Raw genomic sequence first — 15,004 nt, 5'->3', positions numbered from 1 at the left:
GTGCCGATCATTAAGATCGGCACTCCGGGATATCGGCAAAAGAGCCGATTCCGATCGTGAATCAACAGATAAACAAAGTAAGCTCAAAGATAAAAACTTATCGGAAACATGAAGTAGATCAAACTGCTAACCTAGATCGGCTCTTGCTAAGCATAGAAAATCGATCACTAAACAGAGTCATATGAACAGTACACGTGAATATAGGAACATCCTGACTCACCAGGGCCAAATACACAACGCATACGAACATAGGAACATCATATCTAATAAACTGATCGACTAAGCATAGAAAGACCTATCTGTGACAGCCGATTGATCTACAACATGCTCTATAAGGTGCTCATGTCGTGCCGATCTAAAAGCATGCTACGCGCCAAAGACAAAATCATGCTATCGATCGTATAAAGGCATTAAAACACACGAAACGAGCTACATGCAAACCGATCCACCTCATGAAGCATGAAAACATATGAGATCGACATGCATGTAAGATAACTAGTAGATCTTGCCATCAAAAATGCTTCAGTACAAGATCTACCGAGATAAAGGCTAAAAGCCATGATGCCCTGACAATGAAATCATCAGGGCAGCATGACATTTACTTTGAGGAAATCCCTAGTGATTAGGGTTGGAGATGCACCGGGTGTGTGTTGGAGAAGGCCGTAGTGCAGAGACGTGAGTCATCCTCCCTTTATTCATAAGGTATAGATACATATTTATAGTTCGGAGACTTGAAGTACAAGCCAAAGCACAAACCCTAAACCGATTGCAGAAACTATTCTATCTCTTAGGAAAAATATACAAAACAGAAGCCCATCGGCTCCTCCTGTGAACCATGATCGCCTCTTCCCTGGATGACCAAAACCGGCCCACTAGACAATTCTTGGCCCATATCCGTCTCGGTCAAATTCTAGTGATAACACCTATATAACTTTATATTTCATTTTATGAATAAGTAATTTATCCATTCTCACGATAAATGTTCTAAATTCGAGATAATTAAATAAAACCTTATCGAACCTATAAAAAATCTAATTAAATTTATTTAGGTTCCTAAATTGAAAAATGTGGGTGTTACACCGGAGGTCAAGCCGACCTCCGGCCTTCACCAGTTAGTGAGATTTGGGCAACATTTGGTATCAGAGCCTAGGGTTCTAGTTTTTCCCCACCACCGCCGACCCATGTAGCTGCCATGTCTACGTCCAGCTCGAGACCTCGCCGGATCGCAGACGCCACAAAGGCCCCTGGCGCGGGCGGCGACACCGCCGCCTCGCAAGTGCGCAGGGTGCGTCTCGAGGCCGCTGAGGTAGCCGCCGACGTGAATCGCCGTCTCCACCATGGCGTCACGGGCGGCGCGGGCACTCGCCGGCCGTGCAGATCTACCATGAGATCGGGAGCTGATGGCCGATGCTCACGCGGTCGAACTACTACGAGTGGAGTCTCCTCATGAAGGTCAAGCTGCAGGTGCGCTTTCTTTGGGACGCCATCAAGTTCGATGACGTCGACTACGAGCAGGATCGCTGGGCACTGGAGGCCATCTGCGCCGCCGTTCCGCCAGAGATCGGAGCCACCATCGCCAACAAGCCCACCGCCAAGCTCGCCTGAGAGGCGGTCGAGGCCAAACGCGTTGGGAGCGATCGTGTCCGCCGCGCCGCGCTCCAGCATCTCCGGGGGGAGTGGGAAGGTCTCACCTTTCGCCCCGATGAGCAAGTTGAGGACTTTGCTGTGCGCCTCACCTACCTGATGGAGCAGATGGTGCGCAACAGCGACACAGACCTCGACGAGGAGCGCGCCATTGAGAAGTTTCTCCAGTGCATGCCCAAGAGGTACGAGCAGCTGGTCTTCTCGATCGAGACCCTTCTCGACCTCCAGGATCTCTCCATCGACGATGTTGCCGGGCAGTTCAAGGTGGTCAAGGATCGCGAGCACGTGCCGGAGTCAGAGCAGGGTAGGCTGCTATACTCCGAGCAGCAGCGCACCGACGGCAAGAAAGGGGACCACTCCACTACGTCCAAGGACAGCTAGCAGCGGCGTCGTCGTCCCCGCGGCGGCAAGAAGGACAAGAAGGGGGACCGCGCTGGAGACGCGGCCGACCCTAGTGGCGAACGCAGAATGGGCCGTGACGACTCCTGCCACAACTGCAACCGCGCTGGGCACTGGGCTAAGGATTGCCCCCAGCAGCGGCGCAATTGCGGCGCAGTACAGGTCGCAGAGGGAGACGTTGACACTGGAATTTTCCTCGCGCGCGTCACCGTCAAGCTGGATACAGGGCGGGCAGCTACGCACGGTCTCATCCTCGAGCTCGATGAGCCACGTGCCTGCATTGCCCTGAACACCGCCGCGGAAGTGGAGATCGACGGGTGGTACATTGACAGTGGCGCAACCCACCACACGACCGGACGTCGCGAGCTCTTCACCGATCTCGACGGCAATGTGCGCGGCTCGGTGCGGTTTGGCGATGCGTCCAAGGTGGCCATCCAGGGCGTCGGCTCCATCGCGTTCGAGGGGAAGAACGGCGAGCAATGGGTGCTGCACGGCGTCTTCTACATCCCAGCGCTGCAGAGCTCCATCATGAGCCTCGGGCGGCTGGACAAGGACGGTTCAGAAGTGAGGATCAAGGAAGGCGTGCTGAGGATCTGAGTTCAGCGCGGATGACTCATGATCAAAGTTCTATGCAGCCCCAACTTCCTTTACATCCATCACTTCGACGCGGCCAAGCCTCGGCGTCCTGCGCAAGCCAGGGGTCAGGAGTTCTGCCCCACCCGACTCCTGCAGGAGGAGGTCCGCCTCGCCCGACCACCCGACCCCTGCAGGAGGAGGTCCGCCTCGCCCGACACTGACCCCTGCAAGAGGAGGTCCGCCTCACCCGACCTCTGCGGAAGGGATCCACTTTGCCCGACCTCCGCGTGGGAGGTCCACGTGCAAGGATCGTCAAGCGCGGCTGTGGCATGAGTGCTATGGCCACCTGCACTTCGATGCTCTGCACAAGCTGTGCAAGGAAGACATGGTGCGCGGGATGCCGGTGATCAAGCACGACGGCCATCTCTGCGACACCTGCGTCGTTACCAAGCAAAGGCATGATCTTTCCCCGCTCAGGCTCAGTACCGCGCGCAGGAGGTGCTCGAGCTGATGCATGGCGATCTGTGCGGACCAGTGACACCGGCGACACCCGGCGGCAGGCGATTCTTCTTGCTGCTGGTGGATGATGCCACGCGCTACATGTGGGTGTCGCTGCTGAATACCAAGTCGGCCACAGCGGACGCCATCAAGCGCGTTTGGGCGGAGGCAGAGAAGACCTGCAGGCGCAAGCTGCGAGTACTCCGCACCGACAACGGCCGGGAGTTCACCACCGCGGAGTTCGCCGACTACTGCGTCGACGACGACATCACGCGTCACTACTCCGCTCCCTACTCGCCACAGCAAAACGGCATAGTGGAGAGGAGGAACCAGACCATGGTGGGCATGGCGCAGGCATTGCTGAAGCAATGAGGCATGCCGGCGAAGTTCTGGGGTGAAGCGGTGGTGACAGCAGTTCATCTGTTGAACCGGTCGCCGACCAAGAGCTTGCAGGGCATGACCCCGTATGAGGCGTGGTACGAGCGTGCTCTAGCAATGGCGTGGCTGCCTCTATTTCATCAAGGAGCTTAACCAGGTGCGTAAGCTTGACGATCGTAGCAGGCCTGGGGTGTTCCTCGGGTACGCCAAAGGCGCCAAGGCTTACCGCATCTACAACCCGGTGTCCCGGTGCGTGCTCGTGTCGCGCGACGCCGTCTTCAACGAGATGCGCGGCTGGGACTGGAGCAAGAGCGCAGACCATGCTGCGTCATTAGCGGAGGAGCTCGTCTTTGACTACGAGCTGATCGACGCCGACGCGGTTTCCGCCTCGTCACACTCTCTAGCTCCGGGGGAGACTAGGAGCGCAATGTCAGTCCCTCCGACCCCAGCTTCGGCACCGACCCCTGCGTCTCCTGCTTCGGCGTCAGCCCCTCTGTCTCTTGCTTCAGCGCCGACCCCTGCGTCCCCTGCTTTAGCGTCGGCCCCTGCGTTCCCTGCTTTGGCGCCGACCCCTGCATCCCCTTCTTCTGCGTCGGCCCTTGCATCCCCTGCTTCGGCGACTCTGTGAGCGGCCGGACAGACTAAAATTGAGTCAGTCACGCCCCTGGAGGATGACGAGGAGCGTCTGGACGCGTCGTACGCTGGCGAACCTCTCCGGTATCGGAGGATCGACAACATCCTCGGTGCGGAGCTACATCTGACGCATGCCGGCGAACCAACCACGCACACGAAAGCGCAAGGCGATCCGGCGTGGCGTGAGACGATGCTGCAGGAGCTCGAGTCCGTGGAGAGGAACCGGACTTGGGAGCTCGTGCATCCGCTAGCCGGCCACCGCTCGATCTCCCTGAAATGGGTCTTCAAGCTCAAGAAGGATGAGAAGGGCGCCATCATCAAGTACAAGGCACGGCTGGTAGCGCGGGGCATCATCCAGCAGGAGGGGATCGACTACGACGACACATTCGCACCGATAGTGAGGATGGAGTCCGTTCGGGTTCTCCTCGCACTGGCAGCCCAAGAAGGATGGAGTGTGCACCACATGGACGTCAAGTCCGCCTTCCTCAATGGCGACCTCAAGGAGGAGGTGTACGTGCGGCAGCCACCAGGCTTTGCCATTCTCGGAGAAGAAGGCAAGGTGTACCACCTGCGCAAGGCGCTGTACGGGCCCAGAAAGGCACCGCGGGCCTAGAACGCGAAGCTGGATGCGACACTCAAGAAGATGGGCTTCCAGCAGAGCGCGCACGAGGTGGCGATGTACCGGCGGGGCACAGGGTGTGCTGTCCTGCTGGTCGGGGTCTACGTCGACGACATCATCATCTCCGGTGCAGATGCAGAGGAGGTGGAGAAGTTCAAGGCGGCCATGAAGTAGAGGTTCGACATGAGTGACCTCTGGCTGTTGAGCTTCTACCTCGGCATCGAGGTGCGCCAGGACGCCAGCGGCATCACGCTTCGTCATGCCCACTACGCCAAGCGGATCCTGAAGCTTAGCGACATGGTGGGCTGCAACCTCGCCCACACACCGATGGAGGAGAAGCTCAAGCTCAGCCGCGACAGTGAAGCAGAGGAGGTCGATCCTACTCACTATTGTCGGCTGGTGGGCAGTCTCCGCTATCTGGTTCATACCCGGCCGGACCTAGCGTTCGCAGTTGGCTATGTGAGCTGATTCATGGAGCGGCCAACGGTGGAGCATCTGCAGGCCATCAAGCGCATCCTCCGCTATGTGGCTGGAATGCTGGACTATGGTCTGCACTACAAGCGTGCCTCCGGTGCGATGCGCTTCGTCGGCTACTGCGACAGCGACCTCACCGGCGACGGCGACTCAAGCAAGAGCAACAGCGAGACCAGGTTCTTCCTGGGTGGCTGCTTGGTCTGCTGGCAATCGACCAAACAGAAGGTGGTGGCGCTGTCGAGCTGCGAAGCAGAGTACATTGCCGCCGCCTCTGCCGCTACATAAGCGTTATGGCTGTCCAGGTTGCTCTAGGAGTTGCAGGGCAGCAAGGTGGATGTGGTGGAGCTGAAGGTGGACAGCAAGTCTGCTCTAGCTCTGGCCAAGTATCCAGTCTTCCATGGCAGGAGCAAGCACATCCGGATCAAGTACCACTTCATCAAGGAATGATTGGAGGACGGGAGCATTAAGGCCGACAACATTCCGACTACTGATCAGCTAGCCGACATTCTCACCAAGTCGCTGGGCAAGACTAAGTTCCAGGAGATAAGGAGGAGGATAGGACTCAAGCAGATCACTCAGCACTAGGCTTAGGGGGAGATTGATAGCTAAATAAGCCTCTGTAATCCTATTGCTGTTTTGCTTTTTGCTTTAGTGGGGTTGCTCCCCCCCCCCTTCTGTAGTGGTCGTGAGAACTAGAACCCTTGATCCACTTTCAATTCAATCAAGCGGCCCGGAGGTCAAGCCGACCTCCGGCCTTTACCAGTTAGTGAGATTTAGGTAACATCATGGACGATCAAGGCCTCAGCAAGGCGCTGGCAGGATTTGTGTCGCACTGAGATCTGTCTCCGGGGTTCCGTTTCTTCCCGACGGACGAGGAGCTAATTGTTCACTACCTGTGCCACCGCGGCGCCCGGCCCGGCCCCCAGCATCATCCCCGACCTCGACATCACCAAGTTGGAACCGTGGGAGATGCCCGACAATGCAAGGTTGAGCGGGCAGGAGTGGTACTTCTCCCTGCAGGATCGCAAGTACGCCACCGGCTCCAGGACCAACCGTGCCACCAGCTCAGGCTACTGGAAGCCTACTGGCAAAGGCAGGTTGATTATCACTAGTCTCTCCGCTGCTGACGACAACACGCTGCTCGGCTTCAAGAAGACGCTTGTCTTCTACAAGGGACGCGAACCCACTGGTATCAAGACAAGCTGGGTAATGCACGAGTACCGCCTTGACCGCGATACCCTAATGTTGTCCGGTACCAAGCTACGTGGTTCATCATCGTCCACGGCCTCCAACACGATGCTACATGTATGATCTAGCCGATGCTTAATTATTGCGTGCGTGCGTGCGTGCGTTTGATTATTAACTAGTCGTAGATCTTTCGTTCTAATCTTGTGTAGCTAATTATTTCTGCGCGCAGGACGAGTGGTTGCTGTGCAGAATCTTCAACAGGGCGACGAACCTGCGACGGCCCTCGCCATTCCTGGACGACGATGGCCTGCAAGGTGGTGTTGACTCCCTCATCGCATTCAAATCTGCTGCTGAGCACTTCTTGGATGCCATGAAATCTGCTTACAACACGCCGCTGTTTCCCTTGCTGCCACCAATTCCATGCATCAACGATCACCTCATGCAGAAAACGGACACCGCTAAGCGGTTCGAGAAAACAGCCCCGCCGCAGATCGATGCAGTTGACAGCAGGAGACAACGCGCTACAAGCAGTGACGGCAGCGTACAGTGACGATGCTGAGTAACAAGCTAGGTAGGCGAGTTGCAGAATACTGTAGCCATGTATTTTACTGTTCTAAGGCAAATACTATCAAATTGCGCTCAGAGTAGGATGATCTGGGTCTCACTGATGTGACCTCTGCTACTCCGTTGTCAGCTTAAACATGTCACACCCTGAAATTGTTGGATTTCAGGATGTGATTAAAAGTAAAAATAAAGCAACAATTTTCTCATAATTTTAAAATTTTCGTAACATTTATTTTTCTTCACACGGAATTTAGTATATATATAAAAAAATATAAAATAATTAGTTGTCTTCTAAATTAAATAAGGTCATCTGTATGTCTTGCATTCATGCTGCCTTGCATTGTTTATTTGTGTGAGTTTCAATTTGAATTAGAATTTCTTGAATTTAAATTGAATTGAATTTGCTTGATCTTTATTTCAAAAACATTTCCTCTTTCCTCTCTCCCCTTTCTCTCTTTTGGCCCAGCCCAAACTTCCTCTCTCTTTCTCTTTTCCCTCTTTTCCTTTTCCTTTCCCCGCAGCCCAACCCACGCCGGCCCATCTCCTTCTCCCGGCCCAGTCCCGCGCCTCTTCCCCCCTCTCACCCTCACCGCCAGGCGGGCCCTGCCTGTCGGGGTCGTTCCCGATCTCGTGCCCGAGCCGGACTCCCGGCCGAGTCCGACAGTCGCACGCGCGCCCGCACTTCCCTAGGCCCCGCACACCAAGGCGTCCGCCCCCGCCCTATTTATAGTGCCTCCGCGCGCCCCTTGGTCCTCGAACCCGAAGCCGCCGCCTCCTCGTTCGCGAAACCCTATCCGCCACCATTCTTGGAGCTCGGGAGCTCGGGGATGCCGTCGCGTTGCCGTTCCGCCACTCCCCCGCCTCCGCAAGCCGCCACCAGAGCTTTGTTTTGTGGTGAGCATCCCTGCTGACCCTTCTTTCTTCTCTCTCTCTCGTTCCCCCGCGCCGAGAATCGCTCACCGGAGCGAACCTCCCGCACGCCGCCATGGAGCGCCGCTGCCACCACGCCGCCCCACCAAGCCGACCCAGCCATCGCGTTCCCCTCCCAGGATAAAACCCGAGCCCCGTCATCGCCGCCGAGTGCCATGTCTCGGTCCTGCGCATCTCGCCCGACCTCCGCGCAAAACCTCCGCCTCGCCCGACCTCCGCTCAAAACGTCCGCCTCATCCGAACCCTATGGAAGTTCGCTGAGCTCCCGGCCGCCCGCCAGCGTCGCCGCCCACCGTCCGATCTAGATCGGAAGGCCCAGATCCAATCTAAACCCCGGTCAAACCCCCGACCCCTGGGTCAGCTATGGTAGTTTTGCAAAACAGCCCCTCGGTTTTGCAAAAATCAACCTGCAGTCTAATCTAGTTCAAAAGTAATTACAAAACAGACCTTTTGTTTCTGTTCTAACCCTTGCACTTGTACAAATTTAGACCCGCAGCCCAGAAGCTGTAGTTTTGCTTTCTAGCCCTTAGCCCTTTGGTTAACCACAATTAGATCCCTGAACCACCGTTTAGCTTGTAGAATCGTCGTGTTAGATCCGTTTCAACCTGTTTTTATTGCGTTAGTTCTCTAAGAGGCTATGTTATCGTGTAGTGGTATCGTTGTGCTGTAGTTCCTGTTTTGAAATCAAATATAGATTTAATTTGATTAATGTTCTCTCATCTAGTCTTTCTAATTAAAAGCTAATTAGATGTTTACTCCGGTTTTCATAATTAATGTTAACTTGATTAATATGAACTCAAATGTGTTTATAATTTAATTTGTTAGTTCAACAAGAATCATATAAAGTTGTACGTTTAGAATGCTTTCACAAGTTTCTTTCTAATTAATTATTTAATTAGTGTAATTTGTATATAGATAACTTTAAATAAAATGGGACTAAGTTCTACTTCGCTTTTGCAAATATGAATATAATATGAGTTAATTGTAAACATGGATATTTTCTTCTAAATATCCTTTACATGTGTTTTTGAAATAAAATAAATGAAGCTTATAGTTCTTTTGTTTTGTTTCATAATTCAAGTCTTCTGATAGCTATTTCTTTCCAACCATAGCTTCGTTTTCCGTTTTTCTTGCACTTTCGTAACCGTAGCAGCGTGCCCTATCGTTTTTTACGTTCTTTTAAAGTTTTTCTTTTGTTTTGGTGTATTGTTCTTAGATGTATTTGTTGTTTGCTTTGTATGGTTGCTCGATGATTGGTTCGAGTAAAAGGAATGCTGTTCGAAGTTTGAAGATCAAGTTTTCCAAGTGAGCAAAAGCTGAAGAGCAGTTAGAGTAGCTTTTCGTTGGAGAAATACAAGTGACCCTAACCATCCTTCTATCTATGCTTATTTATGAGAATACTATGATTTAATTGGAACATGGAGAACCACCCAGAAAAATAGTACAACCACAATACTATATGGCTCTGGTCTTGGCTAATTAATTAGAAACTCTAGCTTGTGACAATCTTACCGAAAGGGCAAGAGGGGATGCATCGTCGGGGTATAGCTCGGTCCTCTTGAGGCTTTGATTTTGTTTATGGTCCTTGGCTAAGGTACCGCCTCATTAGGGAGGGTTATGACCGCTTTGGCTTGAAATTTTAGGGGATTGTCATAGGTTAGGGAATCTTTGTAAAGGCCTCGTGGTGTCCCTATGCAATCACACCTCAGAAGTGTGGTATTGTGCCTGATCAGCACAGTGTGGTTGGGTACAAAGTTCTTTGGAACTTTTACACGAATTGTGGTGAAAGTGTACAACCTCTGTAGAGTGTAAAATTGATATATCAGCCGTACTCACGGTCACGAGCGGCTTGGACCCTCACATGATTAATTTAATTGAAGATGGGATTAAATCATATTCTGGTTATTTCTTGTGGCCTTGCTGAGTACCAACCATAAGTGTAGTCATCCTTACTTACTGCTGCTCAGAAGGAGGAGGTGTATAAAAGTTTCCTGAACATGTTGCTGAGTTCTAGGCATACGCAACCCCTAGTCGATTGCCTGTGAAGTTTGAAGCCTTCATTTCCAGGATAAGCTATATAACTCTGATAGTCTTTTAATTGTTTTATTTCTCTTTCTCGTGATACTGTTACTGATTATTCACTTATTATGTCTCTATATGTATGGAACTTGATCCTGGCATACATATAGTTAGGCATTCGGTTTTGTTCTTAAAACCAGGTGTGACAAAACAGTGGAGATGTTTGACGGCTGAGCTGTAGCATGCTTTCATAGCCACAATTTATCAAAACATACAACTGAAATGATAAGTAATTTGTTGTCGAATTTGCCACTAAAAAATTGCAAACTACAGTTGGCACATCTTGTTGGCATTGCCCTTGCCTTTTCCCTTCTAATCTATATTTACTTCACCACGCTTCGTAAATTAGTCAAGCAACAAACACACACAGAACAGAAAAATGAAGAACTAGGCTCTAAGCAAGAATGGCTTCACATCAGAATGTGTACAGCGTACTACTCAGTGCTCGTGCTTCGCTCGGATGTCTGCCTGGAGAGATCCTCCTATGTGCTGCTTTTCTGAGCCGAACTGCAATTCAACCATCCAAGATGAAGCCTTGGTTCCACTCCGACGGTGAGAAGAGGATAGTGGTAGCGTCGGCACCAAAATGATATGCATTCCACACATCATATATGTAGCTAGATTCATGCCCATGCGTTGCTACGGACAAAATAATTTATTGTTGAATAAAAAACATCGAAAATATATTTACATTCAGACCAAGCTCGATGAGTCGTGTGGAAATTTAGTTAAGTATAATCACATATTTATTTTATATGAATAGATCCGTACCCATTCGCAGTTTTGATCGAGAATGAGCATCGATTTTCATCATATAAAATATTTATAAATAATAACATATAGCAACAAAGATATACTCTTTGATTTGAACAATATCCATGCATGTTCGTATTCCAAAGTAAGCAAACGAATGTTAGATACATGATACAATAGAACAAAATATATATTTGTGCAACTTTATCGCTTTTCCTCTCTCTATTTTCACCTCCCCATGCACCACCCCTATTTTTGACTCATTCCACTGCCCCAGTCGCTTTCCATGGTTGGTGTGGGTTCTTGTAGCATGTAGACTATGTACACGGCGTGCACACGATATTACACGGATTACAAGTTTTTTTACATTATTGACAAACATAAGTGTAGTAATAGGTATATGTGCCTAAAAATAACAATAATAATGACAAGTTAAAAATAATTTCAATTTGAAGTGAGAATGACTATTGGAGAGTTTTGCATCTACATTGCGTGACTTAATTAAAATTGAATCCTTAAACAAGACCTTTGGACAATGTGTCCTTTCTCCTAAACAGCAAGCTACTCACCCTAAACGGCATGCTACTTGCCTATTTAGAAAGTTTTTTCCCATGCAGTGTAGCCCGTGTATACACCGTGTAACCCGTATAATACCGTGTAAAGTGTAATATACCATTTATGGCCTAAACTACATGCTTGCCCATCGAGTAATGTTTACACGCCGTGTAAATGGCCATATAGCCTGTGTAGGCGAACACTGACTTAAGATCAATGGATTATCTTAGCGAGAATACATACAGCTCAATAAAGAATCCTTGTTGGAATATAACTGAACTCTAGCACATGGTACAACTATTTTTATATACTTTCCTTTTTTTCTCGAATACGCAGGAGAGTTGTATATCTTTGTATTAAGAAGAAGAAAAGATCCAAATACAGAAACTACTCCCCCCCTGATCAGAGAGGGGAATAGGGGTTACAACACTTCTAGGACTATTACAAGCAAACTAAGGTACAGGACCTGACCACAGACAGAAACACACCTAACACAGTTAAGATGCTCTCCCGAAGCCTAGGGCAGCAAGGCCCTTAGCACCACAAGCAATCTAGGAATGCGATTCATCTTTGAAGGCATGTAAAGCAACTTGAACACTTTCTATATACTTTCTGGCTCTATCACGTTTTGAAACAGAAGAGTAAATTGAGGGTCTGATTTGCAACTACTCGGTGTTCTCCTAATAAAAGTAGAAATAACCACACAACTTAGCTGTCAAAGAGCATAGAAGTATTATTCAAATTTTTGTTCTACAGGCAGGGAGTGCTCTTAGAGCTGCTGCCAGAGTATGGTTGCCCAGACCTTTCTTGAAATGTGATCTGGACTCCACAAACTGACATACCACCACATAGTCCTCACATAGAAGAGAAGATTCGCCGAGTTAATTTTACTAACACAACAACAACAAGAAGAAGAGATTATGGGCATGCATTAGGCATTAACTAGAAACGTAATAGAAGGAAACACAAAAGTATAATAAGCTAATGGTATCTTTAAGTGCCACCAAGTTAAGAAAATGGAATAACTGATTATACAGGCGAGGCATGTATATTGATAGACATTTCATACTCTCAGCTCAGCATAAACAAAATGAACAACCTAGAGAATTCATATTAGCAGGCAAGTAGTATATATACCTTCACGCGTTCAGTTTTCTTGCGGATCAGAAAGTCGTAGCTGTTGCCCAAATCACTCAATCGGGGGTCGGGAGACGAACGCCGGGGGTCGGCAGAACGCCCGAGGTCAGCTTGACCTACGGGCCGCTTGATTGAATGAAAAACTGATCAAGGTTCTAGTCTCTCACACTTACAACAGGGGGAGGGGCTGTGCTTTATAGGCAGCAGCTCAACCACTAAAGCAAAAAGTAAAACAGCAATAAGCTTTATTGACTATCAATCTCCCCCTAAACCTAGTGATGAGTGATCTGCTCAAGTCCGATCCTCCTCCTCATCTCCTGGAACTTAGCCTTGCCCAGCGACTTGGTGAGAATGTCGGCCAGCTGATCAGTAGTCGGAATGTGGTCGGCCTTGATGCTCCCGTCCTCCAAGCATTCCCGGATGAAGTGGTACTTGATCCGGATGTGCTTGCTCCTGCCATGGAAGACTGGATTCTTTGCCAGAGCTAGAGCAGACTTACTGTCCACCTTCAGCTCCACCACATCCACCTTGCTGCCCCACAGCTCCACGAGCAACCTGGACAGCCACAGTGCTTGTATAGCAGTAGAGGCGGTGGCGATGTACTCTGCCTCGCAGCTTGACAGCACCACCACCCTCTGTTTGGTCGACTACCAGCAGACCAAGAAGCCACCCAGGAAGAACATGGTCCCGCTGGTGCTCTTGCTTGAGTCGATGTTGCCGGCGAGGTCGCTGTCGCAGTAGCCGATGAAGCGCACGGTGCCAGAGGCCCGCTTGTAGTGCAGACCGTAGTCGAGCATCCCGGCCACGTAGTGGAGGACACGCTTGACGGCCTGCAGATGCTCCACCGTTGGCCGCTCCATGAATTGGCTCACATACCCGACTACGAACGCCAGGTCCGGCCGGGTATGAACCAGGTAACGGAGACTGCCCACCAGCCGATGATAGTGGGCCGGATTGACCTCCTCTGCTTCACTATCGCGGCTGAGCTTGAGCTTCTCCTCCATCGGCGTGTGGGCGGGGTTGCAGCCCGCCATGTCGCCAAGCTTCAGGATCCGCTCGGCGTAGTGGGCTTGACGCAGTGTGATTCCGCTGGCGTCCTGGCGCACCACGATGCCGAGGTAGAAGCTCAGCAGCCCGAGGTCGCTCATGTCGAACCTCTGCTTCATGGCCGCCTTGAACTTCTCCACCTCCTCTGCATCCGCATCGGCGATGATGAGGTCGTCGACATAGACCTCGACCAGCAGGACAGCACACCCTACGCTCCGTTGGTACATCGCTGCCTCGTGCGCGCTCTGCTTGAAGCCCATCTCCTTGAGCGTGGCATCCAGCTTCGCGTTCCAGGCCCGCGGCGCCTACCTGAGCCCTTACAGCGCCTTGCGGAGACGGTACACCTTGCCTTCTTCTTCGGGAACGGCAAAGCCAGGTGGCTGCCGCACGTACACCTCCTCCTTGAGGTCGCCGTTGAGGAAGGCGGACTTGACGTCCATGTGGTGCATGCCCCATCCTTCCTGAGCCGCTAGTGCGAGGAGAACCCGAACGCACTCCATCCTCACCACTGGCGCGAACGCTTCGTCGTAGTCGATCCCCTCTGCTGGATGAAACCCCGTGCCACCAGCCGTGCCTTGTGTTTGATGACGGCGCCCTTCTCATCCTTCTTGAGCTTAAAAACCCACTTCAGGGAGATAGGGCGGTGGCCGGCTAGCGGATCCACAAGCTCCCAAGCCCGGTTCCTCTCCACAGACTCGAGTTCCTGCAGCATTGCCTCACGCCACACCGGATCGCCTTCGGCTTCCGCATGCGTGGTCGGCTCACCGGCATGCGTCAGATGCAGCTCCATGCCGAGGGTGTTGTCGATCCTCCAGTACCGGAGAGGTTTGCCGGCATAGGACGCGTCCAGACGCTCCTCGTCATCCTCCAGTAGCGTGGCTGACTCGATTTGAGTCTGCTCGGCCGCTCCCGGAGTCGCCGATGCAGGGGATGCAGGGGCGGATGTAGAAGCAGGGGACGCAGGGGTCTGAGCCGATGCAGGGGTCGGACCCGATGCAGGGGACGCAGGGGTCGGACCCGATGCCGATGATGCAGGGGTCGGAGCCGATGCAAGGGACGCAGGAGCCGATGCTTTGCTCCCCATCTCCCCTGGAGCCGATGAGTGTGATGAGTCGGATGCCGCGTCGGCGTCGATCGACTCATAGTTAAAGACGAGCTCCTCCACCAATGATGCAGCGTGGTCAGCACTCTTGCTCCAGTCCCAGCCGTGCGTCTCGTCGAAGATGACAACGTGCGACACGAGCACGCGCCAAGACACCGGGTCGTAGACACGGTAAGCCTTGGCGCCATCGGCGTACCTGAGAAACACCCCTGGCCTGCTGCGATCATCCAGCTTGCGCACCTGGTTCAGCTCCTTGACGAAGCAGAGGCAGCTAAAGATGCACAGTTGCGCCACAGCTAGAGCACGCCCGTACCACGCCTCGTACGGGGTCTTGCCCTGCAAGCTCTTGGTCGGCGACCAGTTCAACAGATGAACCGCGGTCACCACCGCTTCACCCCAGAACTTCGCCGGCATGCCTCTCTGCTTCA

The 15,004-nt window shown here is 51.8% G+C and overlaps 1 protein-coding gene across 1 annotated transcript; it reads left to right on the top strand.

Moving 5' to 3' along the window:
• The first annotated feature begins 6,010 nt into the window (after positions 1-6,010).
• LOC120646407 (protein CUP-SHAPED COTYLEDON 1-like) lies at positions 6,011-6,995 on the top strand. The gene is made up of 2 exons (XM_039922986.1): positions 6,011-6,526; positions 6,639-6,995. Exons 1-2 carry the CDS (start codon positions 6,191-6,193, stop codon positions 6,957-6,959), a joined length of 657 nt encoding a protein of 218 aa, XP_039778920.1. The 5' UTR covers positions 6,011-6,190; the 3' UTR covers positions 6,960-6,995.
• Positions 6,996-15,004: the final 8,009 nt, after the last annotated feature.

The sequence above is a fragment of the Panicum virgatum genome, chromosome 8K, assembly GCF_016808335.1.
Source record: "Panicum virgatum strain AP13 chromosome 8K, P.virgatum_v5, whole genome shotgun sequence".
In the NCBI taxonomy this organism is placed as follows: domain Eukaryota; kingdom Viridiplantae; phylum Streptophyta; class Magnoliopsida; order Poales; family Poaceae; genus Panicum; species Panicum virgatum.
The sequence above is the reverse complement of the archived record's forward strand: the minus strand, read 5'-3'. Positions and strand labels throughout refer to the sequence as shown.

Excerpts from the sequence above, each read along its gene's own strand:
- LOC120646407 (XM_039922986.1), top strand. The coding sequence starts at position 6,191 with ATGCCCGACAATGCAAGGTTGAGCGGGCAGGAGTGGTACTTCTCCCTG. Across the intron at positions 6,527-6,638 it reads CCTCCAACACGATGCTACAT|GACGAGTGGTTGCTGTGCAG; the intron begins GTATGATCTAGC and ends TTCTGCGCGCAG.